This window comes from Poecilia formosa, unplaced genomic scaffold (assembly GCF_000485575.1).
Source record: "Poecilia formosa unplaced genomic scaffold, Poecilia_formosa-5.1.2 Scaffold14, whole genome shotgun sequence".
Taxonomy (NCBI): Eukaryota; Metazoa; Chordata; class Actinopteri; order Cyprinodontiformes; family Poeciliidae; genus Poecilia; species Poecilia formosa.
Genome location: NW_006799953.1, coordinates 4,224,093 through 4,251,707, shown reverse-complemented (window position 1 = coordinate 4,251,707; position 27,615 = coordinate 4,224,093). Strand labels below are relative to the sequence as shown.

The following is a 27,615-nucleotide window of genomic DNA, read 5'->3' as shown; positions in this document are numbered from 1 at the left end:
ATATGGATTAAACATGTGTTCATGCTTATAACAGGAAATGATTGAGCAGTGTTTGAGATGCGTGTTTATCAGATGATGAAACGAAACGGGCTCCATCTAACTACAGTTTCTCCTTCCAGACGAGTGATTCTGTCACCCTTGACCTCCTGACCTATGCTGACCTTGAGCTGCTGCGTAACAGAAAAGCGGGAGTGGTCAGTCGTCCTCGTGGCCACCAGCAGCAGTCGGCTCTCACCGCCAAGCGATACCTCATCCTCATCTACACAGTGGAGTTTGACAGGTTTGGATCTCCGTATGGAATGTTGTTCTGTCCTCCCTTGGACCTAGATTTAATTTTGAATCGTTGCATTTAATTGTGTTGTATCGGTAGGATACACTACCCTTTGCCATTGCCGTATGTGGGAAAGCCTGACCCAGCTAGCCTGCAGAAGGAGATCCGAGCCCTCAGGGCTGAGATCAGCGCGCTCACCTCCCATGGAGGCGGCAAGTCTACAGATCTGGAAATGCACCGGCTTCGACAAGAGTAGGTCGCTTTAATCTCTCTGTTGTATTCAGGAGTCTGTGTAGGATTTTCATCTTTTATTGTATTTTTTTTAAACATTTTTTATTCTCCTCCTCCTCTATTCTAAATACTTATTTTTGTCACATTGACTCCCCCAAAAAATACATCAGATTTTTGGTTTTGGTGACAAGATAAAGTGAATATTTATTCATCACACTTTGTGATGTGAGAATTTTAATGCTTGGTAGTTCAACAAGAGCATTCTGTTCGATCCTGATGGAAAAAGAAACATCAGCTGATACTGACTTGCTAGTTTTCAGCCAAAATTATTGTAATTATACAGCAGGTTTAATGCTGTAATTAAAAACATAAAAAAAATTTAAGAAGGAGAATGTTTCTGTAAAAGTATAGCAAGTAAATGGCTTTCTGTGAGTACTTAAAATGAGCAAAAAAATAACAGTAATTTTGTTTTGTTTTTTGACACCACTGTTTTCCCTTAAGGCTCGCTGCAGTGAAAGAAGAAAAGGAAGCCATGGCCAAGGCTCTGGAGAGACTGCAAATGAGTGGGAGTGGCTCTGGACTGGGCAGAGGAGATTGGAGGGTCAAAGACGTGGTGCGGACGCTGGAGGAGCAGCTCATCAAGGAGAGGGCCAAAAGTCAACGCTCCACTAGCAAAAGGTGCCAAGAACAGCGACTTCTAATGGAGCAGGTGAAAGTTCACTGGGTGAGATCGCTGATGTTTACTGTGTTTCTCCGCTGGTTTTTAACCTTCCTCCTTCATTTCCCAGTTGGAGGAGCTGAGAGCTTCAGAGTGTGCGCTCCGCCTGCGGGTTAAGAGTCTCACCAGTGAGCTGGCGTTCCTACGGCGAGGGTTAGACAATCTAAGCGTGTACTATATCTTTACTTTCCTTCTCTTTCATTCATTCATTTACCTTCATTGTGGACGGAGCATTCAGCCCGTGAGGATTCACTGAGTGTTTACGTTCTGCAGCAGAGTGACGCCCGTTTCGGGTCGCGTCAGCTCTCGAGTCGACGGGGAAGTCTATCGGTCGCTGTCGCGTGAGAGGAGCTCTGGATACGGAGGGGTCAGGGCCCGCTCCGGGTCCAGAGAGCGGCTGGAGGACAGAAGACTGAGGTCAGGGGAGAGGGAAAGAAGGTCGGATTCATCGGGACCACGTCCTCACATGCTGAGGCCGTCGCCTTCGCCCACCAGTACGTACTGCTGATTATTTAAGGTGATGGAAAATATTGTTTCAAGTACAACTGGAGCACAGCATTAATGCAACAAGATCATCGATACCCTGGCGCCAGTTATCCATAGTCAAATCAGCAAATTGAGCAAGGATTACGTACCTTGAGACAAAGCAACACTCAACAATTAAACTGAATTTAGAAGAACTACTCCATTTGTTTTTGTTTTTGCACAAGAAAATATATAATGTGAATGTCTTTATAAATTATTTTTCAGTCAGATTAATCATCCCCGATCTCTTGTACTGTGTCACCGTGTGTCTCGCAGGGTCTCGGGTTCCTCGCTTTGACCCGACTGCCTACATCCAGGACAGGCAGCGCAGGCAGAGAGAGGCAGAACTCAAAAAGTTGGTTCCCATACATTTTCCCTTTTTACTGACTCTGTATTCAGTACAGCAGGTGAATTTATTATTTTTAATTTATTGTTTTTTATCGCCAGACAGCGGAAGGTGCGACGGGAAATCCTGAATTCCCCGGTGCTCCCGGAGCGGGGCCGCTCCCGGTCCAGGGAGGCTTATCCTCAGGCGGTCCGGGCCGGAAGCAGAGGCAGGAGCCTGTCGCTGGAGCGCCGAGGCAGCAGGAACTCCTCTGACAGCTCATTAGCAGACATGGATGAAATGGCCAAAACGCTTTTCAGGTACTGGCACTGCACTGGAAATGAGTCTTCAGAAAAGTGTCTCAGCTATTTTAATCCTCCATTCTTTTTACAGGGGAAGAAAACAGACATACAACGGACCTAATATGGTGAGTAATTAACTCGATAGTGAGTGGGTAAATGTGGACTATGTTTGAGAAAGGAAAAAAAATGGATTAAATGAGGTTACAAAATCATCAGAGCTATAAAAACAGTACTTATGATTAATCCATTTGTGCCTTTTTCCCCCTTCTGCATGTAAAATTAATGGTTTCTTGTTTCCATTTCCTGTTTCAGTCTCGAGGCCTTTTTACCAGAAAGCCATTAAGTAGCACTCCAACACACAGAATAAAAGACAAAGGTAACTTCATTAATGCATTTTTTTTTCTTTTGAAAGAAATTATTCCACTATTATGGAAAATTGACATTTTTTTTAGCTTTATGTTATAATGTTATTCCCTCTTGGAAAACACACCTGGAGTTGCTTTGATTCTTTCATGCATGTTTGAGAAATAATTGAATCTCCCATGGCAACCATTCAGCTGTGCAAAACATTCTGCTCCTTCAGACTAGCCAGCAGCAATTAGCAAAAACCTGGTTGAACTGCTCATCATTTGAGCTCATAACAGCTACTTCTCACTGAAACACTGGTAAAAATAATACTAAAGGATTAGCCCAATTAAAGAGACAGAGGCCCAATTTCAAGGTGTTAAATTAGGAAGTAAAATTTCTCTTAAGTCGTATATTTGATATATAAATTTTAGCACAATGTGGCTGGAAAACACTTAATAAAGTCTCGGTTGATGCCATTTGTGTAGTAATCATTCGATGTCCAAACCACAGAGAGCTCCATAGACACTGGGGCTGAGCTGTCAGAGATCGATGCGAGGCTGCAGGCGCTTCAGGAATACATGAGGGACCTGGACACGGGACACTAGACGGCTGCGGGAGCCGCGTGTGAGCCAGGCAGTCTGAGGAGGAACACATCCTGGATCAAACAGTAACAGCTGGTTGTGTTTCTAGCGAGACTAAAGCTCCCTCTGGAGGCTGATCGCCATTACTGCAGGTATCCACAACCATCACTGTGAAGGTCACTGGACTGTTTTTATGTGATTTTTTTTTAATGTCCTAAATTCTTAAATAATTTAAATGTGACTGATTCTATGTGGAAATTGTAGGTCGTTTTAAAGTCGGCCAAACTTGTGCATGTTTGCAGGCGTTTTGGTTGATGATTATTTTATTTAGAGTTTGTTTTTTTTTAACTATTATGATACATTAAAAGTGCAGCGTTAGGCGTCTTTTTGTGTTTACAATGCTTCATCCGTCCTCAGTACAGAATAGGGAAGATAAATGGGTCATATGTCTCTCATCACAGTGTGCCGTCATAATATATACATTTCTACAAATTATCTCTGGAGATGACTAAATCTGTTGTATTGTTTTTATTGTCATTTTGAACATGGTCTTTCTCTCCAATGCATGCTGGGATAGATTCCAGGGGCAATGTCAAAGCAGATTTGCATGCTGCCAAAAGCATACCTGTTAAAATGTGATTCCTGCCAAAGTTTTATTTTTTTATTTTGTTTTCTTTTGTTTGAATCTGAAGGTTCCCAGTGTATTTTACCATTATAACTGATCCACATGTGCATTATTATTGAAGTTTTACTTGTTTTGGTCCCATTTCGATAAACCCAAACCTTGTGTGGGAAAGTAACCTGGGCTGACTTAAAGCTGTTTACAAACCGCAAAATGGCCAAATTTTTTTAACCAAATTGTGTGCAAACTGACTGTTACTGTTATTTTTGTTTTTCCTATTTGCCTTTTGTATCTCCTAAAGATTATAAGAAATACAACCTCTGAGGAAAAAAATGCTTGTATTTTGTCTCGGTGGTCTTTATTTCTGTCGGGAATAAATGAACACAGTTTAAGTGAAAGGCTGTTAGTGGGATTTTTGGCATCTTGGGGTTTAAAATAAAAAAAGCAGCACATCGAAAATAATTCACTTTAAATACAGATCAGAGGTATCATTGCAAAAGTACAAAAGTTTATTTTATGAGAAAAGGTTTCTTAACAGGAACACAAAAATAACATTTGTGAATAATCTTAATTTAAAATGCATAGCACGTCCAAGTCAAACTGCCACAGTGGATTACATGGTAATGCAGCATAAAAACAGTGTTAAGGATTTCTACAGGGTTCAGTTATACATTCATTTATTTAGTCAAGACGAAATGAAGCTAAGTGACTAAAGTAGCAAAGAACAAAACATCCGTTTTCGCATTAAGGCTCGGATCGCGTCTAGCCAGGCTGGGTTGAAGTGTTCAGAGTAACGGGACTCACAAGAGTTCGTCGACTGTTGAGTAAGGCCTGAATCTGGAACGTGAGCTGAGGAAAGAGGATTGAAATGTCAGAGTGGCCATTTGTACAAACCTGTACTGACAAGGAACATTCGCTAACACACGAGTGACTTACGGACTGATGCTGTGCCAGAGAGTCTTGATAAAAGGATTGGGTGATGTCCCGTCTGTTCACGTCAGACTGCCTCCAGAGCTCAGCTTTGATCTGCAGCTCCGCCTCAGGTAGGAAGGGGTACTGCTGCCCCTGTAGGAGAAAAATGCAGTCGATGAATATTCAAGAGACGTCTCCTTCTATTGTACCTACTTTATTCAGTTCAGAGTCTTGTGATAGAGTGGATAAGAGGTGAAATATAAATTCTTTCTTGAAGGCCAGTTCTCTAATAAACATCATTTAGCATTGAATAATGTGATTTACTACTTTAAAATGGACGTCAACCTGTCTACAAGCGACTCAAAGCAATGACCTTTCCTGCCGAGCTGCATATGTTCATGTATGTATGTCCTTTTAAGATAATATTTTTTAAAACTTCTGGCTCGTTGTATTCTCTCGTCCTCCTGGATTCAGTGATGCCATGCGTGGAAACAAAAGCCACAGAGATAACAATCAGCGCTCCACGTTGTACATTTTCAGAGTTTATTCCGACATTTAAAAGTGTAAAATCACATCGACAACACAGACACTCCAAACACACTAAAACAGACACTCATTTACCTGACACAAGTAGAAAAGTAGGAAATAGAAAAAAAGGGAAAAAATGTGTTTTTTGGAGATGTTGCTGCAAATAGCAAATCTGATTCGTTCCTCTGGAGCCCATACTTTTATTCAAAAAGGGTGTTTTCTTTGTTTTAATTCATGCAATTAAGCGATTAAGGCGTGTTGTTCTCCTTGTACAGCTACAACTAGTTTCAAGTTACTAAGTTGGGGACGTCCAAAGCAATTTTATTACCTTCTGAGAGCTGTTTAATTTCAGGGCTTCTCTATCTAGACAAGGGAGACCAAAGGTCATTACAGCAAGCTCTTCTCATGCCAGTTTGAAATGTGATGTTGCTCCTAATGCCTGGTTGGAACAAAGCCTCTAGTTTTACTAGAGTTCAACAAAAGGCATCTTGATTTTATTGCCTTCCAGAGCACCTATCCAAACACAGACCCTTGTAATAATTTTAACAGTGGCAGAGAGAGCCTGGCACCGTCAAGTTATTCAGAACTTCTCCATCCTCTTAGATATAAGCACCGATTTGACAAATTAAAACACTTATAGAGTATTCCTGAGCGTTTTCAATAGAAGCACATTCATTCTAGACATTTTCTAATTAATGTTATAATAGTTTTGATTATATGTTTGGCTCCCTACCAGTGCTGTTAATATAAAACTACAAATTAGACTAGTTCAAGCTCAAGTCTACTAATTAAATTACAATTAATAAAAGTATTATGTGTTGTTAGTGTGTTTTTCCTTAAGTTTTTAGTATTTCTCTGTGGGAGACTCGTCTCCTCCCCTGCCTGTGAGCCAGAGTTAATTTATGACGTGGCTCCTTCCTCATAACAGACATTCTTTTCTGCAGGGCTAACTTAAAGCCCTCTTACTCAAACTAAACCTGCTCAATCCACCTTTTTCACATGTGGTAAGATTAACTGTATTAAACACTAAGAATATTACATTTTTCTCAGCAGTCCTTTAGTGAGTCGTTCATATTTTGTCTTGATTTTAATGGTTCGGATTTAAGCTGATATATATTACAGTTCCCCTCCCTGCCTGAAAACAAGCTAATGCTACTTTATCGCCGCTACGATGTTAATTAGTACGAGAACATCTGGTTAGCTATCAGTCTATTTCTTGCTGTTACATCTCCTGTATTTCACCCACATTAAGGAGCCGTTCTTAAGGTTCACAAGCACTGCAAACAGGAAAACACAGGGTTTCTATGCTGTCTGAAAAGTAGGAAATCTAAGTATTTTTCACATGTGGATAAATGTGAAAAATATCCACGCATGTGATTTTAACAAACTCTTATGATGAGCCACATGGTGATTGCCCAGGGTGGTATCAGAAAGGGCGACACACAACTACCATATCAAAAACAGAAACCATTCAGTTGTACCCTGAATACGTTTGGGTATTTTTTGTTTCTTGCTTTCATGCATGTGCAGACGCTTGGGAAGGTGGCGCCCCCTGCTGGCCATTCAATTGAGATCGTGCTGAGAACCTCAGCAAACCAGCAGTCAAAAAAAAATATTTGAGTTCACTCACCAGTCGCAACATGTAGTCCTCTATAGAGGGAATCCTCATATTCTGCAGGGTCAGGAAAGCTAGCGACACATTTGCTCTGCTTTTGTTGAGTATTTCCTGCAAAGACGTACAAGCGTTTTTTTTAGATTCCAAATATAAGTCATATCAATTCTCAGATAATTTTTACATTTCTTTTTTTCGCACCAGTAGCTGCTCATTGGTCTTCTTCTGCAATCTGTCCTGGCTTGAGCTGACTGGGAGTTTGGCTGTGTTTGACTGGTGAAAAACAAGATAAAACATTTAAATGCACCAGATATAAACAGTCTGACGTAAACTGTGTCTTTATCAATTATCTTTTAGGATAGTAGCATTACCTCGGCTTCGTACTCGGCCCACGCAGCTTTGCGCTCGGCTTCGCTGAGCTCCTCCTCGTGCTTGTGGTCCAGCAGGGATTCATGCTCATGGTAAGACACTATCCGGTCTTTACAGATATCCATCAGCTCTGCTAGGATGCTGTCCTGAGAAACAAACGTGTACAATTTTTTTTTAAGTGGTGTAAAAAAAAAAAAAAAAAAGCTGGCCTTTCTGTGATCATTTGAAGATGGTGAAGTCACCTTCGGGAGAATCGGTGTCGGTCTCTTGCTCTTCTTAGAGTTTGGATCATCGAGCAGGTCCGGCTCAAATGTGTAGAGTTCAGTCAGCTCATGGAAAGTGAAGTGTCTTTCAATCTGCTGATGATCTACGACTCGATAGGACAGAGACTGCTTGGTCACCTGCCGATCGTAGATCTTCTCCTCCATCGTTCCCTGGTGACAACCAGACCATTTTTTAAAAATTATTTCACAAATAACTTGCTAAAGCATTTATTTAGATATATTTTATTCAGGCCCGATCTTTACCTGAGCCAACAAGCGGTACACAAACACTTGTTTCAGCTGGCCGAAGCGATACACCCTGTAGATGCTCTGTATGTCGTGTGAAGGGTTCCACGAAGCGTCAAAGATGACGACCCTGTTGGCAGCCACAAGGTTGATCCCAAGTGATCCGGCTCTCGTCGAAATCAGAAACAGTCTGCCACTGAAATCATTAAACATTTAAATTACAGTAGGGAATGTTTTTTTTTTGTTTGTTTTTTTTAAGCATAATCAACAACAAGGGACAAAGAGTACCGGAAGTTGTCAGCATCATTAAACTCATCCGCCCATTTCTTCCTCAATGAGGCACTGACAGAGCCATCAAGACGATAGTAATCCACGTTTTTAATCCAGCTGCCCTCTGATTAGTTAAGAAAGCACAAAAATCAACAACTGAGAAAAACATCCAGTTAAAACGTCCCTTTCTTTCTTACCTTTGATGGATGATAACGGGTCTCTGGCATTGTGAGAAGCTGCGAGGAAATCCTCAATCAGGTTCAGTGAGATCAAGGACTGACTGAACACCAGCCTAAGAAGGTAAAAACGGGTTTGGATGTGAGGAACCATCAGAACGGCAGCACTGCTGGTCAAATATATTCTCTTTCAGAACCTTTTCAAAGTTTTTACACCCCGTGAGGCAAACGAACACAAAGTGGCACATACGTGAGAAGCAGAAGGGAGAGGATGTCTAGTTTGAAATGAAAATCTGCAGAGTGATAATTGTGTTTAACCCCCTTTACTAAGACAACCTTAAATAAAATCCAATGTCACCGCCGGTCTTCTAACATCATCTGATTTTAATTTGTACAACAAATTCTGTAAACAATCTTCAATGTAATTACAGTTTTTGTTTTAATCAAATCAATAAAATCTCATGCTGAAGTTTTAGTCTGGTACATGAAGAAATATGTAAAAGTTCAAGGGGTTTGTTTTAAAAAAGAATCGTACACTTTGTCATCCAGGTTTTCAGCCATCCGGAGGATTTCAAACAAGAGCACCATTTTCCCAGAATGCTCCATGATTCTGGCGTCTCTTTCAGACAGCAGATGCCGGTACCAGGCTTCAACGGGACTCTGAGACCTCGAGCTGCTGGATGATTTCTCGCCTACAAAGAGGAGAAAAGAGAAGAAACTCTGGTTGAAACTTCTCTAAGTTTTAGGATCAGGGTTCAGTGACATGAGGCTGCAATACCTTCCACCACTCGAACAGTTTGGGGTCCGTCAGTAGACATGGTACTGAGTCCATTGACATTTTGTTCATTTCCTTCGTTCTGTTTCAATCCACTGTTTCATAAAAACACATTACAGGATAAAGAAAAGCTTTCTGATTATCATCGTGAAGGAAAACCGTGAAAGCATTAAAAAAAGACTAATTCACCTCTCCGCCACAATCGTCTCTACGTTGATCATCTGCTGTTTCTTCTTACAAAAATTCTTCTGTAATCAAATAAAGAGTCTGAGTTAATCAAGGTCAAACCAGTGAGGTGTTGACTCAGTGTGGTTGCTCTACCTTCCTCCTTTCTTTGCCAAGATCGCTGAGGTGAAGACACCATGGATGAGTCCAGATTCGGCTGAGGACCTGAAAATCCCTGAAAAGGTTGGCGCCAGTTTTCAGGGGTTTTTGCCTAATTGCTGAGCCCTCATCTGAAAATAAAAACATTTTCTATTAATATGATTCTGGTAAAACGCCTGCATCTGGAGATAATTTACAGTGTCGTGATTGTATTTACAATATGTTTAAAAAGCAAAAGTTCCAACAAAAGTGAACCCTTCCGGTACGGTTTGACTGATTGGTGGTTATTTAGTGGTAAACATGTCCTTACTTGCAACTTGGTCGAGGTAGTAGCGATACAGCTTATACTGAAGTGGGGAGATCCTCACCAGCAGCACATACTCGTGTTTTGGAGGCAGAAACTGAGTTAGCTCAGAGTAATCTCTTCTCTAAGAAAACGGAAAACTGACTCAGCTTTCAGAAAGCGGAAACGTAGCATACAACTACCACCCAGCAGGTTGTTGTTGTTGTTGTTCTTCTTCTCACCTGCACACATCCAGCTAAAACCGCATGAAGAACATGAGCGCGCTTCTTCATGATCCGCACGTCTCTTGGGGTGGAGTCGGCACACTGGCCGTTCTGCATGGGGTTGATGAAGCGGTTTCTGAACTCACTCAGGGAGCCCAGGAGGTTCTTCTTGATGAAATTTACCATGCAGTGGTCTGCAAAGGCACAACAGGTCAGAGGAGTGTCAACTAAAGGTTCTACAAAGTAACCTAAACGGCGTTTTTTAGCTGTGCTAGAGTTGTTTCATTTGAGGACCTACACTCAACGAGGTTGTTCTGAAGCGGCGTACCCGTCAGCACCACTCTCCTCTGGGTCTTGATGCCGTTCATGGCTTTGGAGATGCATGACGATTCATTACGAAGAATGTGACCCTCGTCACAAATCACAAAGTCCGGACCTGAAAAGAAAACGACAATAAACGAGGAGATGAATGGGAAATAAAGCCGGAGAGCGCTACATGATGGCCATTCCTCTAGAGCACCTGGATCTACTAATGCGCTCTTCAGCTCCTTGTTCCACTCCTCGCTGGCGGCTTTGGAGTTCTGGGACAGGTTGCGGTACATCTCATACCCCATTATCACGATCCCTCCGTCTCTCTGCCACGTCTGCAGAGCTCTGAGACGTTCCGGAAGATGCTTCAGATTAGCCATCTCTGAAACCTGGATCAAAAGGTTTGTTTGTATCAGGCCAACATATGGACCGCCGGTCATTTATCTGTCATACCTTAACTCTATCTTCTCCAAGGCTGTGCTGCCATCTCTTGAATTCACTGACCCAGTTGAGGACGGTATTAAGTGGACAAACGACCAAGGCTGTTCTGAACTTCAGGTTTGATGACAGCAGCACTGTGTGAAGGAAGGCCACCACCTGGAAGAGAGATTGAAAATGAGAGTAGTTCAGGAAGAGTGCTGGAGTTTGTTTTTTTTTGCAAACGGCAACATTATGAGTTTAATATGTTTGGTTTCCTTCAACACTGAAGGGTCTAAAAATGTTTAATTCCTGTTCCTCACCTGCAGAGTCTTTCCCAAACCCATGCAGTGCGCCAGGACGCAGCCTGATCCGGGGGAAGAGTTGGCCTTCTTCACCGACTCACAGCAGCTGTCCCAAATAAACTGGACACCTAGAAGAGCACAACACCGATGTGGTAGGAAACTTTTCACTCGTGTTTTGTGACGTTCCTACAAAGTATAGAGGCGCGACCGCAATCGATTAGAACATGAGTGTGAAACTCCCACCTTTCAGTCCTGCAGCTTTCAGATGTGTTTTAAACAAATCAATGGCTGCAACTGACAATTACTTCAGGAATCGATTAATCTCGTCATTGTTCTGTCAATCAGATTATTTAAAAATGACTCTTTCTACTGATGTTTTTTAGAATTTTTTATACAATATTAGAAATACGCTAAATGGTTTTTAAAAATCAATTCCCTTTTTAAAAAAGAAAATAAACACTTTATTGCCTAAAATGCAATAACATATTCATTTAGTGAAACTGAACTGAGTGAAGTTCAGGCTAAAACATATTTGCAGACAAATGTCTTTATCTTGATACGTTTTTGGCTTAATTACTGCTTTGAATGTGTTTTCTTTTCCCAACAAATGGCCCTTTGAGTCTATATACTCCAGTTAACGATTAACTATTAAAGCTGCTTGATGATTATTTCAATAATTGATTAATCTAATTAATCCAATTAGTAATTTCAGCTCTAAAACCTGCAGTTTGGGACCCCTGGCTAATAATGTCACCAAAATATTTATTTCAGTAATTCAATTGAAAAAGTAAAACTCATTTCTATAGATCTGAGTCTGGTGACTCTTGAAGAATCGACTCGTCAGTAACCATTTGAATTAGGAGAGCAGAAAGCTAATATATTTCTCTTTTTCAAGTGAAAGACTGAAATAAAATTAGAATTAACTAACTCGGGTGCTTTTGCAGCTAATAGAGTCAAATACAAGCTAACCGTCCACTTGGTGAGGCTTCAGGCTCGTAACCAGGTTCCTGTGCACCTGAACGAGCGGCATCTTGGTCTCTTCGTCCTGGTCCAGGACCAGCTTGGTTGTGACGGGACATTCCACTTGAGACAACTCATCTGGGATTACAGTTATCTGGTGAGCAATGACAAACAGTCAGCAGATTTTTTCCAGAACAAGAAAAAACACAGGCCAAATCTATGTGAAGCCTCAACGATACAACTAGCAAGTTTAACTTTCAAATCAAAGTTTATAGGGATAATGGTTGCACCTCTCTCCAGTCCTCCATCTGTTGCGATCTGTCCGCCAAGCGCTGACGTCTCTCCTCTTCCTCTCTGAGGGCTTCTTGAGTCTCGGCACGGAGATTCTCGTCGTCAATAATTTTGCGGATCTTTTTGCGTCCTTTTGGGGTGCCTTTACTTTCGCTGTTCTCCTCATTTGCATCCTCTTCGTCGCTCTGCTCAAGTTTTCCCAAAACCCCCCACAAGGTAAAATAAAAGACCTCATTTTCCTCAACCCAAAGATAAAATCTGGAGATAATGGTGTGAGATGTGTGAAGCAGAAAGAAGTGATGCTGCTACCTTCTCAATACTGGAGTCAGACAGTAAAATGCAGGGCACTTGCTTGTTCAGTTCAAAACTACAAGTTGCTTCCTTTTCTTGTTTGCTTGATCTGGTGCAAAAAGAGAAAAGAATTAGATATTTCTCCATGTGTACCAATTTATCTACAATTAGAAGTAATAAAAATACCATTACTAATGTCTTTTTTTTACTCTTTGATGTGCAATTTTGTTTAATTCTTTTAGCTGCTCTGATTTAAACGCGGGAAGACGATGAACCTAAACAAAGTGTGAGTATGTAAACATTTGAACCCGTTTGACAAATTCAATATAAAATTAAAAGTTTATGAAAAACACTGCTGCATGACCCTTTCAACCTCAAACGTAACAGTTCACATGTGTCTTTAATATGATTTCCATCATGCGTTTATATGAACTCATTTCCGGCAGCATAGGAGCAACAATGCTGAAACGTTTTTTTTTACCTTTTCTTCATCTTGGAGCATTTCTCTACCAAAGACGACGGTAAAAATGAAATGTACCTCTCGATCCCATCTTCAGCAGGATCATCCTCGGACTCACTCAGCTCCTCGCTCATCTCCGTCTCTTCGCTACCTTCACTACAAGTCTCACTACCAGCTTGACAAGGGATAAAAACTAAACATTAGAGCAGCGTTTACGTTCCTCCTCCACCTACATCGGTGCAATTTGTGCGCTTGCTTACAAAACAGACGTTTCCTCCTGGTTCTTCCTTTGCTCTTCTGCATCCCTACTTCACCCTCAGGTTCTGTCTTGTCACTGGAAGCTCCCTCATCTAAAGTGAGTTTGTGGCGGAGAAGGTGGTGCCTGGACTTTGGCTCATCGAGCATGCTGTCTGATGACTCTGAAGCCAGGTCTTCTCCTGCACAGAAATATATTCTACCGTCATATCCACCTGGCAAACAGGCAGGACTCCAGATGGATGCTTTACGCTCAGCGCTGAGTCAGCACTAAAAGCTGGATTTGTTTCTTCTTTACAAAAAGCCAAAAGACTTACTGTGAGCATCTGCTGCATTATCATCCTCATTGCCTTGACTAGGTTCCCCGTCGCCATCTGATTCAGACGGATCCTCCTGAGTTTCCCCTTCGGAAGAAATGTCCCCATCCGAAGAGAGGTTGGCTTTAATTTGGGCCAATAGCAATTGCTTAGCGATTCTTTTAAAAGTAGAACACAAGGAAAAAGGCACCTGTAGTTTACTTTACAATTACTTAAATAATTTTAACAGATTTAATATATAATCAAAGATAAATAGCAACAACAGAGGAGGAAAATGTGGATGAAATCTCTATAAAATATCTGCTACTTTGCTAATGGCTGTCCCTGCTCTGCTTTAACGTAAAAACTCAAAACGGTGTGAACAGACTAACTGGATTAATTACTTTTATAGAAATTTCAGATGATGTTACACCTTAAACCTTTGCAAAAGTTACAAATAGGTCAGCTCTAAAAATAAGGCAACTAAGATAGAAACATAAGAATTAAAAAAGAGGCAGAGGCATTTTAAACGTAAATATTTATTACAGCAATTAAGGTTCACAGACAAAATAAAAACGAAAAAAAAAAAAGTCTTTGCATTTTTCTTGTTTTTAAGCAAAACAGGGAATCACAAGTCTTTTTTTTTCATGCTTGTAACACTTTTTTTCCCCAAGTGAAAAGTCACAATGATTTCAGATGTAGCCCAATTTACTCAACCTTTTCGAAATACTGATCAACTCTGAACAAAGGGGGCAAAAACTTAAACTTATAAAGAAAAAAAGTATTCTATAATTCTCTTTTTTAAAAAAGGCACAAAACTGCTTAACTGAGAAGTTTGTAAAAAAAAAAAAAAATTACGTAGAATAAAAAGTTACCTCGCCCGTTTTTTTCAATCTCTGATGGAAAATAAAAGCAAAACAAAAAAAAAGAAAATGATCCCAAAAAGTAATAAAAAATAAATAAGGCCAGTTTACAAATGTAAAAAGCGTTTGGTTTCAATACTACATGGTGTTAAGAAGGATCAAAAGTATGTACAGCTACAAAAAAATATATACATGAGCTCCTGTAATGACTAGTAATCACCAGAAGTCCGTACTTCATGAGATGGACTTTGAGTTTATCAAAGTTCTCAGACAGGTCAGACCCGGATCTGAAGGTGGGGTTTAAATGCTGGCCACGCCAAGTTTTTTCCACAAGCGTTACAAGATGATTAGATCTGAATATGTTAACATAAAAAAAATAATACAGTACAGTAGTTACAGCAGAGGTAAAAGACGACGAGCACCTTCAGTCTTGATTTAACTTAGAAAAAAAGACAATCTAAATAGCAAACACTTATGAGGGTCACTAACACGCATGGGTTGCCCGGGACAACCGCATGCGTTTCTACAATATCCTTTTAAAGTTTAAGCAAAAAACCACAAACAATATGAAGCTCACATTTCTGCTGACCATTTTTATCTACATGTACTAAGCACTACCACTACAACTAAAACAGAGGGATGGCAGACAGATAGATAGATAGAGGCCTAAAGTCCCAGATTAAGCGACAGTTTCCTAACAGCATTGTTTTCACTGCTGTGCTGTCAGAAAATCCAACCTGGAAAAACACGAGAGACAAACATGGATGTCGTTAAAGGGATTGTGGAGGTTTAGGTTGCTTTACATTTTAAAAGTCGTGTTTCACAGCCCACTCTCAATTCCCAGTATATACAAAGTTGCCGGTAATTTCTAAAAGGACTGACCTGGAAGAAAAAGTCTTCACCTGCGTAACTGCAATTAAAAACGATTGGTTTTCCAGTTAGGCAGAATTTGGGTTGGGATTGGTTTTTAATGGTCAGCAGAAATGTATACTCTGTGTATAGAAAGTGGTTGCAAAACATGAAGAACACCAGTTCAGGAAAGAGTCAGGAAATCCTGCTTTGGACAAGAGTTGACCAAATATTTAAATATGAATGAAATATGAATAAATTATATATGTATAAAGCAGAAATGCATTTAAATAAAAGATGGACTGTGCCAACTAGATTCCATTTCTCTCTATGTAAAGATCTCCATAAAGACTTTTTTTTTTTTAACTTTAGTAAAAAAAAAAAAATTGTATATCATAAATAACTAATTAATTGTCATTAGTAAACTTTGCAGGCTAACAACATGAGCTTGTATTTAATGCAATTGTGTGGGTGCCATTGTTAACCAATAATCATAGTTTATGAAATGTTTTCAGTCTTGTTGCTTCATTGATATAACTTTATATTGCATAGATACTTCATTTAAAATTCATATATTCATTTAGAGTATGTTTCTTCATAACAGTATTGTAAACTATTTCACAGGTTCTCAATTAAATTAATATTAAAAGAAGAAGAGTGAGGTGTGCACATGTATGGGGAGCAGGACTTTGCCAACTACTTATTGCCAACATTCCTACTGCAACACAATCCTCAGAATGATTTATCCAGTCCTGACTGGTCAAAGTTTTCTTAGAGAGGAGAGTAAAGACAAAACAAGAGACGTGAAGCTGTTCACGTATGAACTTGTAATTAATAAAAAAAATGTAACTTTTGATTTTGTATTTTCTTCTTTTTGCTTGTAACAGTTAATCACTAGGTAAAATAAAACAGAGTGTGTCTGGAAGGCATCAACAAAGTGTGGCAACATGGAGCTTTTCTCCAAGCGTTGGTATGTGAAGGTCATCTTGGAGAGTGGGAGTGGGATGTTTAAAAAAAACAAAAAGTAGACATTTTGTGTCCGCCTGCAAGCAGCCACAGCTCTGAGGAGCATCGATATTGCTCTCCTTGTTGTAACATGATGTAATAAAACTCTCGAGACAAAGAATTCAGTTCTCATCATCTTATTTAACAGAAAACTGCATCAGAAACTGCTGAAGCTACTTCAAATGCAACACTATGAAAAGAAAGGAAAAACTTTCTAGCAGTGCAGCGTATTTGTAAAGTGAACAGCATCTTCAACATTCTCAAATGTTTTCTATTTTCAAGCTTATATCTAGAAATAGAAAAAGCAGACACAAAGTTGGAAGTTCAAAAGAAAACTTTGGGTTGAAGGGACCAAAGATTTTCTATCTACTGCCGTTGTGTTAAGAGAACGTAGTGAAACTTTCTGGTATTCACTGTTAGCATCTCCTCTTCTGAGCAAGGACTCTCTGTGCTTAAATGTGTAAAATGGAAAAGTAATACAAAGTCATGGCTTTGTGCTACCAAGAGTAGTTTGCATTGAAATAAATAGCAAATCTCACTGTGCTGCAACTTGCACTCACACTCCCACTAGAGAAGGTGAGAATGTGGAAAATAGTGAATTATCATGAGAAAGCAAATAGCTATTTGTTCCTATAAGATAATTTTCTTGTAGGAATGAAATATAGGCTCTGATCATCCTTGAGATTCTTACTTTGAAGAGACAAAGGAAGTAGTTGTCAAGTTGTCCTTTTGTGCTGACTGAGCTAATAAAGCTAGCACATCAGACTAGCTCAAAAAAGCACAGAAAAAGCTCCCACTTTTTAAATCGTTTATCAGACGGCATTTTGGATTGACAGTCGATTAAGACATGGCGACACAGTGACTGAGAAGAATAAAATGATTTACGAACACTGAGAAAAAGGTGACTGGCTAACCGTAGGTCACCTACTTCACTGATGTCGGCATCTGCTAAAGGGTTGTTTCACAGTTTTAAATGAGTCACGACTGCCTTTGATCACTTCTGCTTAAAAATACTAAATCTGAGACACTAAACGGCAAATGTTTTGCTGTATGAACACACTGCATGTACATTTTGTTGTGCTCTCCCCTTTTAAGTGTTTTAGCACTTTCAGACTAACATCATAAAAAAAGAAATTGTTCTTGATGTTTTGCCTGATGAAATAAAGGTTTAACTAACATGAACCATTACCTCGCCTTCAGAGATGATGCATCATTATGCCTATTATGTTGTATTGTGACTGACGGCACACAAGGTGCACAAACACACTGAGTGCAAGTATTATCAAGTCAAATTGATATCATTACTCACGGTGTCCAAGAAAAAATACGCCATTGGGTTAAATGACGAAACCATTTCAGTTAAATCAGGACTATTACTCAGGAAGTAAAACCAACAACGGTTGTATAATTTATGATAATAAAACTCAAAGCCAGTAATCATCAGTTGCTGATGCGTGTTTGGTAAGAGTCAGGCTAATTCTTCAGCAAATGAGTCCAAGATTGTTGTATGAAAAAGGTCCTTATGAGCAAATTAATGCACCAGTGTCAATTTCAACTATGCTGACCTGTTGTAACATAGTGATTATGAGGTGAGAAAGTAAAAGGTGTATATGCGGTGAAAACAACATGTATCAAAAGTTGAATGAAATCATTAAACTTAATTTTGAAATGGATATTGTATCATCTTCTCAAAACTCAACTCACACCAGAATCATGACACAATTCAGGCCCAGGCGAAGTATAAAGTTTTCAACAGACCTGCAACTACACCCGACTTTCTCCAATTCTCCAAAATAAAACTTAATCTGCATTTTCAAGTATTTTCTAAATATATTAAATTCATTTTGCATTCTGTTGGAGTAGAAGATATATCACATTTTTGCATGCAGGTCTCAAACTTTATACTTAATCTGTAAATAAAATTCAATCTGCTTTAGGTACTGTCACTGGTGGATAAAACATATGCGCATTGTGAACAGATTCAGTGACATTTTACTTAAATCAAATCACAACGAATGAAAAATCTGTGCTTCATAAACAGACAAGTTGGCAAAGGTGGAAAAAAAAAGCCTTCACTCGTTTGAGTTTATGTTCCTGCAAGTTAAAGTCTACTACTGGAGTTATCTAAGCATACAGGGAAGAGAATCAAATAGTATATCGTAAAAAATGTATGTAACTTCTGTAATTAGATTATTATAAAGGCAATTTAAGACAGAGACAATATAGATAAAAAGTCACAAAGTTGATATATATGTAGAAGTTCTTCTGCTAAAATGTGTATTTGACTGTCGGAGCCCTGCAGCTACGTTTAGGCCGTGTCTGAAAAGACCGTAACTCAGTTCTAATGACTTGGATGTTCCCAGATTTGGCGCGGAAACCAGGATTTGGAGTTGCATCCTTTCTTTTACAGCTATACTCTTTTACAAACTCGACTTCCGGGCTTTTCGAACCGTACCTATTTTCAGGATCTTCATCATCTTCTGCTGCCCATGAGGGCCCAGACTGCTCTTCATCTCCTTGGGGGAAAAGAAGAAAATATAATTTGCAGACTGAGTCTGTTATTACCCAAAACAAGGTATTCGTTACCTGCAAAAACTGACACAGGACACAAGGTTATGTTCAGAGTGAAATAAAGAAACTCCTTTATTTACAACCCACTAAGTCAATAGCTTGTCTTTCAAAGCACTAATTGCTGTAAGTTTTATGGAATGTTTCAGACATATAAAGCAAGAAAGCTCTGTTTATATTTCTTTGTAAAACATCTCAAGGCGAGTCAGATTTATTCAGGGAGGCCCTCTAAACATCAATTATCAAGTCTTTCCACAGAATCCCAATTAGATTTATGTTTGGATTTTGACAATGCCCTTCTGAATATGCTTAGAAATAAACACCAGTCTGTTGTAGCCTTGACTGTGCGCTTTAAATAATTTTCCTGTACTGTCACCACAAATGTTGCTCAAGGCAAGACGCAGTGTTGGGATCCAGCCAAACAGTGTTTTGTTTGTAGGTTAGAAATGTTTTTTTCAGTCTCATCTGACCGGAGTACCTTCATATTCCACATGTGGCCCTTACATGGCTTTTTGCATTTAGGTTTCTTATACCATTCTTTTAAAACCGGCTTTTGTTTTTACCACATTTGCAGAGTTCACAACTAATATTTGTCTTTCTATTCAATCTCACCCGATATGTTGAGGATCTCTGCAGCTCATCCAGTTATCACATGCCTCTTCGTCAAGTTTATCTTTATGGTGTAATTTTATACCATTTTATAAATGTTAAATACCTCTCTTCTCTTTTAGATTACACAAATAGCCTTATCATAAGATTGGTCAACTACCCTCACACAGACAAACCCTTACACTGTCATAAAACAGCAGGGGATGAATCCTTAATGCCCGGGACTAATCACTGTGTTACTTTCCCGTATCCAAAACAATCAAAGGGCTTCTCTTTAACATCAAACACACAAAGACATTTTCTTAACAACAGACAAATGGCAAGACCATCTGTGTTGAGCTCCACAAAATCTTTAGTGCATAACAATCCTAACCTTCACATGAATCAATTTGTTACTTCTTCTCATCTAGATTCTTGTAAAAGTATCTTTTCCTCAACAATTTCAGCAACAAGGCAGTTCAAACGAGCTTCACGTGGAGAAAAAACCCCGAAATAACCAAGAAACATTACATTACAGTGGCATAATAAGGAGGATTACTGAAAAGTTGTAAAATGTTTCAGTTATAAACCATTAAAGGCAATTCTAGGGGGGCACCTGGCGCCTTCGCCCAAATCAGAAACTGCCAGTGCATAGACGACTTTCTGGAGATTTTATCTCAAACTTTTCTTTTGCATTTCTGTCAAAAGTTTGGTAAATCCAACCTGCAACTTACCTTTCACAATTAATGTTCCTCTACAGTAAGATTTAAATTAGAAATAAGTTTACTATTCATAATTAGGCCTGTCACGATAAATGTTGCTAAGCGATTAATTGTCTCAAAAATTATTGCGATAAACGATAATATTGTTAGAAGACCATTTTAAGCTAATGTAATGGTAGTAAAACAAGAGATATCCTGCCAAAAATAAATACATTTCACTTTCAAAAGAACACTTAACACTGGAACTGGTAAACATAACAAAACAACCAAAAATTAAAATAAAATGGACTCTCAGTCTCCATTAACAAAAAATGCATTTGAATAAAAACTAAACACAACATACGATGCATTTTTCATCCAGTGTCATCAATAGAAACAGGCAGGAAGAAACGATAAAGCCGATACATTAAAATAAGGCCAATAACCTTCATCCATAAAGCGATTAATTGATTAATTATCGTGACCGGCCTATTAAATCATAATAAAGGATATAAGTTCAGTAAGAAAAGGTAATAGCAGACAGATTAGAGAAGCTCACCTGAGGATTGTTGGAATGCTGCTACTCCAAGTGACGCCACATTTTCTGTGATCGGTTTCATCTTCTGATCACTTACGTCGCTGCCAGAGTCGTCTTCTTGTTCATCATCGCTCAACGAGGATGACGAATCAGTCACATCCTGATGGTGTTTCCCTTTGGACTTGCTAGCTTGCATCCTCTTCTGCTTTCTCACCACGCCTTCCTCTTCTCTTCTCATGAGATGAGGCTTCCCGATCGACCTCACCGTATTTAAGTTTTGTATTTCCTTCTGAGAGTCTTGATCATCACTTGAGAAATCTGTCCCGCTCTCCTGTCGAGCCTTAACTACTCTGCTGCCCGATTCTGATTCAGATGAGCGGTCCAGCATCTTGCGTTTTCGCCGCAGCTTCTCCGGCGACATAGGACTGTTCTTGGTGAGCCAAAACAGGCATTTCTTGGCCACCTTGTCCGGAGGTGCTTGGTTTCCGTCTTCGTCGCTCTGAGGTTCGTCTGAGCTGTGCGTCATCGCTGCCCGCTCAAGAAGGGCGGCAGGTACTTCATCTGAATCTGAATCATCTCTTGACCGGCTCAAAGTTTGCTCGTCATTACCCGTGGCAGGCACTGTGTCGGGCGTCTCCTCGGGTTCAGAGTCACTCTCGCTGTCTACGCCTGAAAGTGACGGTTTGATTATGTCACTTTGTCTCCGCAACGGAGTCGTCTTCAAACGAGGGGATCGTCTGTTGCCTTGTTTCTCCTTCAGCAAGATCGGCGTACTAGCAGCGTCAATGCTCATCTGTCTCTCATCCTTAGGACTTCCAACAACCTGTTCTTCCGATGCATCCTTTTCCTTAGATTTATTTTCCTCCTCAGGGAAGTTTTCATCCAACTTTGGGACATTGGCTGATTCTTTCTGCTCCACAGGTACAGGTGTAAGTTGTACAATTAGCTTTTTAGACATGTCTACCTCGCTTGAAGATGATGTCAGGCCGATGTTTTCAGAACTTGAATCTAGTTCCTTCTCAGAACAGTCATTTGTGAGGTCAATGTATCCTTTGGAGTCAGAGTCATTGTCTTCAAAGTGCTCAGCTGCCAGTTTCTGCAAGCTACTTAAGCGTCTTTTATCAGACTTATCCAGCTCAATGTCTGAATTTCTCATAAGACGTTTGCAGTCACTGCTGAGGATATTTTCCCAATTGCTCCCAACATCCAGGTCTCTAAATTCCTCCTTAAGGCTGTCTTCCAGTGCGGTCAGAGACTTTCGCAGGCCTTTCACTACAGCTAAAAAGGAGTTCAAATACACAGCGCGAACACTGGGCGTAGGCTTGCTTGTTGTTACCGTCTCAATGAAACTGATGAATGTTTGGTTTAAGGCATTTGTTGAGTCTACCAGATGTTTTGCCTTTTTAGTAACATCCTTAGAAACTTGCAGATTGTTGTAGTTAAAGATCACATTTCCGTCCATGCCACTGTGGTCCCATTTATCCAAAGGAATGTTCTGCGCAGAGCGTTGTGACAGTATGCGGTACAGTTCAGACTTCTCCGTCTCCGCTCGGTTCCTCCTCCGCTGATGAGGCCACAGGGGCTCCACATTTTCCAGGACGGTGTCGCAGGCCATCACCAGGTCAAAAAGCGGCTCTGGGCTGCACACGTAGCAATACCATTTGCTCTCCAAGATGCTGGAGAGCTCCTTCCTGCCCAAATTTCTAAGAATGCATTTCTTGCAGAAAGCATTACTACAGTAGTCACAGCAGATCAAGTTGCCTCCTTCAGCACACCACCTACATGGAAAACATAGCAAACGAGGTAAACAGCTTATTGTGTAATGTCCTTGATATTTCAATTGAAATAGTATACTACATACAAGAAATCTCACCTGCATTGCTCATCCATGCCGTCTCTATCCTTACTGATATCGTCACTTGAGTAATAATTGTAGCATGACTAATGAAAGAAAACAAATTGTTAGTTTGTAATATGATATGTGCAGCCAGCTGTTTGGAAACTTAGACATTTATGACTTCCATATTTAAATCTTCAAAGGGTTACATATTTTATATAGGTCAAAGTTTCTTAGTACCGCACCACAAGAAAAAAAAACAACTCTGTGGTCTTCCATTGTTGTTTATACAGCCAAACTTTACAGCCATAAAACAGCATACAGACACCTCAATCTCTTGATCTACAGCTACATAAATATACTTTCCGCCCAACCTCAATATACCAAACAAAGCATAAGTACTGACTACGAGACTGATGACATTCCAAGGTAAAGAACGTAAGAAGTCTTTGCTTCATGGGGGTAGAACAAATGCTCAAATCACTGGTAAATGTAAGGCAAGTTTGTGTAGCACAGTTTATTTCGAAGGTAATGCAAAATATATAATCCAGAATGCTATACAGAAAAATAAAGTCAAAATAGTTTCTTCTTGCCGTAACTGTTTTGCTCGATTTGAAGATTTACCAACTCTGCAATGGTAAACCGGTAAAGAGCAGAAGGTTCTGTTGAGCCATGTAGGACATCAATGGAGCATTTCTGAGACAAACTCAACAACTCCATTACAATACAATCAAAAAGCTCTTTAACTAACGTAATTTTGTTCAAAAAGACACACTAGGCACAGAAATAATTTGAGTTTTTATTCCAGCTAATGAACATTCAAGCTACAGTTTCTCAGAAAATGTATATATTTTTTATGCAATATGGATTTTTTTAATAAAATGTAATATTCTAAGGTAGATTGAAAAGCTCTAAGACATATATTTTATTATTTTGCCTTTTCATATATTATTATGAAAGCAGGTTAATTACGGTTTGCCTGTCAACACTGTGAATCAAATTAACCGGAGTAAAATTCAGTGAATGCAAGTAATTCAGAGTCAGTCTGAAAATTTTATCCAAAATTTGTACGAGTGCTTGTTATAAAGAAAGAAACAGAAAAGAAGCAAAGTGGGAATGTTTTATATTAACGATGTTAACCTTTCTCCAGTAAATCAAAATATTCTGATAATCACTCCATCATCACCATAAAATAAAAAAACACAACATGCTATTAAGAATGTTTGCCAATGATGCTAATCAGCTGACTATAATGAATCAATCATTCATAATCTTTTTTGCTTTGATTATTTTCTGGCTCTGAGGTGCCAGGACGTAGACTTACCTTGCAAATAAGCACTTTCAGAACCGGATGCTGATAAAGCAAATCTCTCCGGAAGTGGTTAACTTGTCGGCCACACGCAGTACAACACACAATTCCCACATGTTGCCCTCCTGGGAAACGACAACTCTATCATTAGCGACAACGCTGTTATACAAATCATTTGTTGGATCATGGATCTACTTGAAAACACGACTGAATATTTATAGCAACGTAAGAGTGAGATGTTTTAAAGCAAACTGACAAAAATGAGTTTTTATACATAAAGTGAAATGAAAAATCCACTTTCCAACAACAAAATAAATTATTGTATAAGACCACAAAACACTGCTCTTTTAATTTAATCAAATTACTAAAGTCACAAATGGGTTATTGATAATATTACCTCTACTGCTCATAAAAATAAGAAGGATTTAATTTGTGTAGAGGCTGACCTGCACGTTTCCTTGAAAATTCTTTCCGAAGTACTCCTGGCTTGCGACTACGAAATTCTGGACCTCTGAATTCATCTCTCCCATTGTCCACTGGCTCAGGTCTCACCAACACCGTACCTGTCAAAGCAAGAGGTTAAATCCAACAACAAAGCAGAAATGGGACAGCAGGGAAAAACTGCAACACGTACCTTTAGGCAATCTAGTAACGTCAAGGTGACCATTTGAGCTGACGGGCATCTCAAAGTCTTCACTTGCATTTGATTCGCCAGATTCATCCAGTCCGGAGTGCTTTACAACTACTGAGGGTTTTCTAAAATATCAGTAAAAGTAAAAAATAAATTAAAATGCTAATTACAAAACTTTGCAACAATTATCAAGGTTGAAATTTAAATATTTTCCCTCATTTATCCATTTGGGTGGTAAATAAAAACTTTTCACATTAACTTGACTGGTAGAAATGAAGGTTAAACTCACCTTTTCGAATATCTAGTGTCCAAACCAGCCTGCAAAATAAGTGATTGTAGGTTTAGTCTCAAGGAATTTCTATTTTTTAAGCCATAAGCAAGCTGCACGTTTAAGTTTACAAAAATGCAGCAGAATTAATAAACTAAATTCTATAGTTGAAAGATATTAAAACTAAATGTCTTTGTTAGCTATTCCAAGATTAGTCGACATGTAGATTGTAGATAGATATGCTGGTCTTTAAACTATTTTGCAGTAGGAATAGGTGAAGTAGAAAATTAAACTACTTAAGCTTCAGATATTTGTGACAATAATTTTTATTTTTACAAATTTCAAAATATTTCCCAAATTAGAAAAAGTTACCTTGCATTAAATTTGACCAATTTCATCAAAAAATCTCATGAAGTAGTGAAGCTGTGTTGCTTAAGGGTAATCAGTAATGACTTCATTTAAAATACGAGTTCAAGGAACAATCTGTGAAAACATTTTAAAAAATAGACGCTGCAAAGATAAAAATCCTAATTTCACTGAACAGTTTTTGGGATTTACAAATGTCACCAATTGAAGTTTATAGTTTCCAATCGCATGACCGGTCAGGAATAATGATTTTGTTCGAATTATTGGTTTTTCCACGGTGTTCAACACGTTAACTATCCAAAGCTTATTTACCTCTGTAACATTATCCACTCTTGAGTTCTCCACAGAAAACCGTTTGTTTATCTGACCTGTAAACAGAAGATCAGTAATGTTTTTAAAAAATATTATTACAAAGTTACCAGTGCTTTTTATTGAGTTTATAAAAAAACATGTACCATGACATCCATCTGATGTTGGAATGTCATATCTGTCCTCAATGCTGGAGTGAACCAAATATTCATGAAGCTTGTCGACCAATAAATTCAGCTTGTTGCTGGAGGTTCCTCTGAAAAGTAGAAAATCGCAGGTATTGTAAGAGATTTATTATCTACAGCACTATGATTGTAGCTCAACTGACACTGGTATATTTTAGATTTTCTTTTTCCCTTTAGAATATTGAGAGACAATGTTTTAAAATCTTTCATCATCAGAGAGCAAATAATGAATGAAACCTAACAGGATTTTTTTCCCCTCTTGTAGCAAACTATGCATGCCTTGTAACTGCATATTTAGACAAAAGGAATGCAAACAGACTTCAGTCAAATGTTTTTGAGTAATGGCCAACCATGCACCAGTAAAGAAGGAATCAGAAGGCAACAAAGACTGCAGCTGAGCATCAACAAAGCATTTTTTCTCATAACTCACAGCTACATATATTCATGCCTTCAAACTTTGCTTTAACGTAGTATATACAACAATGGTTCAACCAATCTTTGGCCTTTTCTAGCCAATATTGCTCTTTTCTTTGTGGTCTGACCTGCTGATTCAGAGTTTTGACAAACTGCATTTCCCCCACAGCAAATCATGATATAATAAAAGAGAAAAACACATATTTTTTGATAGTGTGGCAGTTTTTAATCCAAAAGAAAGAGATTACAAAACTATCCACATCATTGCATCAAAGAGGCATACTCACTCCTTTTGGTCTTTCATTATTATCAGTTACTAAAATGGTTCAATAACTCTTGGATTGTTTCAAATCAGATGTGAGCATCTACACAACAAGAATCCATGCATGTGGTTTCTTACATTGTTGGCATGGAAAGTGCAATTTCCTGATACATTGCAATGCAATAATCACAAAATCTTAACAATTGGTCAGACAAAACTTATTTTTTTAAAAAGGTTTTGTTGGCTCTAGTGGCCTTTATTTGAAAGTAGTTTGACAGGAAAGAGGGTAATGAGAGAGAGGGAAGACATGCGGCAAATGTCACCAGGCCGGGAATCGAACCTGCAACCACCATCAAACGGGACACAAGGTGTTATGGAACCAGGAGTCAGAAATTGATTTATTTAGTTAAAAGTCATGTGAAATGTTGAGTCTGACACCATGTAGGCTTGTTATTCCTCTCAAAGTGTCACCTCTTTAACAGTGCTTGAGGTCTAGACATGCACAATGTGCAGAAAATATACTCATGAAGGCATACCAGTACTAAATATTTAATTCAGCACAGTTCTTTGACATCAATAATGAAATAACAATATATTTGCTACATATTGTGCACCCTTATGTGGAAAACTAATCAACGATGCCCATCTATTCCGAGCTGAATGGTACATCTCCAGTAAAATAAATTATATTCATTAGAAGCAACCATGACGACACTCGACACTAACTACAACACATCAGCAGGTCCAACCTTTGCTGGAAAAAGAAATCAGCAACTCATAAAGAAATGCTGTGAAAAGCGCAGAGTCTCTAAATTTCCAGAATAACTTGGATAATAGAACATCTAAGTGAACACAAGCTATTTATGACTAATTCATAACCATGGTCCATTGAAGTGTTGTTTTAATAAACTACCCTACAGTATGTTATTCAGGATTTGTAAACACGCATAAAACCAAGGCATCTCTTGATCAAAATATCGAACAACAGAGAGCTTAGCTCAGTCAAAGGAAAAATTAGATTATATAGCAGTGGTTGTCGCCGAAACGTAACTACATATATTTGTTGCTGAATTCCTTCTGTAATAAAGGGAAGCTGCAGACTGAGCTTAAATTATTTATTTTTGATGAATTTATGCTCCTCGTTAGCTTAGCTGTTAGCTAATTCCGCTAGCAGTGAGCTAAGCTACTTTATCGTTATACTTGCTAGCACCAAGAGACGCCCCCCATTTCAAACTTTAGTAATTACCTTAAAGCGGACATGTCGGAAAGCAGCAGAACAACAGGAGTCGTTCAAAAATTTCACATTGCTTTAGGGTTCATTTCACTAAATTGCCAAAGAAAAACTGTGGCGCTAATTAGCCCTCAGTGAGGAAGCAAAGTGGAAAAAAACATGTCTTGTTCTAGCTCTTTTTACAAGATTGAAATATCGCCAC

At 39.0% G+C, this 27,615-nt stretch overlaps 2 protein-coding genes across 7 annotated transcripts in view; one reads left to right on the top strand and one right to left on the bottom strand.

Moving 5' to 3' along the window:
• Positions 1-7,420, top strand: part of ccdc61 (coiled-coil domain containing 61) — a 10,066-nt gene extending 2,646 nt beyond the window's left edge. For 2 of the 4 annotated variants that reach the window (XM_007546000.2, XM_007545997.2), the window contains exons 4-13: positions 120-280; positions 371-523; positions 1,004-1,211; positions 1,291-1,391; positions 1,494-1,714; positions 2,022-2,100; positions 2,193-2,390; positions 2,464-2,497; positions 2,685-2,748; positions 3,231-4,256. In XM_007546000.2, the coding sequence (XP_007546062.1) occupies positions 120-280; positions 371-523; positions 1,004-1,211; positions 1,291-1,391; positions 1,494-1,714; positions 2,022-2,100; positions 2,193-2,390; positions 2,464-2,497; positions 2,685-2,748; positions 3,231-3,325 (1,314 nt within the window). In that variant the 3' untranslated portion in view covers positions 3,326-4,256. Of the gene's footprint in view, positions 1-119; positions 281-370; positions 524-1,003; positions 1,212-1,290; positions 1,392-1,493; positions 1,715-2,021; positions 2,101-2,192; positions 2,391-2,463; positions 2,498-2,684; positions 2,749-3,230; positions 4,257-7,332 lie in introns of those variants that run through there. The other 2 variants (XR_001661384.1, XM_007546001.2) reach the window with 2 other exon arrangements.
• LOC103133971 (transcriptional regulator ATRX-like) lies at positions 3,649-27,615 on the bottom strand. 3 transcript variants are annotated; one of them, XM_016668365.1, is made up of 35 exons: positions 27,429-27,615; positions 25,468-25,577; positions 25,324-25,380; positions 24,668-24,683; positions 24,382-24,503; positions 24,194-24,310; positions 23,763-23,872; positions 22,475-22,542; positions 20,623-22,379; positions 18,662-18,722; positions 13,511-13,668; positions 13,199-13,375; positions 13,017-13,113; positions 12,497-12,587; positions 12,187-12,372; positions 11,906-12,050; positions 10,955-11,064; positions 10,668-10,811; positions 10,426-10,603; positions 10,204-10,341; positions 9,924-10,099; positions 9,709-9,826; positions 9,396-9,529; positions 9,264-9,322; positions 9,078-9,169; positions 8,835-8,991; positions 8,321-8,415; positions 8,142-8,247; positions 7,872-8,049; positions 7,587-7,778; positions 7,347-7,490; positions 7,177-7,248; positions 6,994-7,089; positions 4,860-4,988; positions 3,649-4,772 (listed from the first exon to the last, which is right to left on the bottom strand). In XM_016668365.1, the coding sequence occupies exons 1-35, from the start codon at positions 27,440-27,442 to the stop codon at positions 4,686-4,688; spliced, it is 5,691 nt and encodes a 1,896-aa protein (XP_016523851.1). In that variant the 5' UTR covers positions 27,443-27,615; the 3' UTR covers positions 3,649-4,685. The 3 variants fall into 3 exon arrangements, with proteins under 3 accessions (XP_016523851.1, XP_007546056.1, XP_007546058.1); XM_007545994.2 differs by having other exon boundaries at positions 24,668-24,696; positions 25,325-25,380; XM_007545996.2 differs by having other exon boundaries at positions 10,234-10,341; positions 24,668-24,696; positions 25,325-25,380.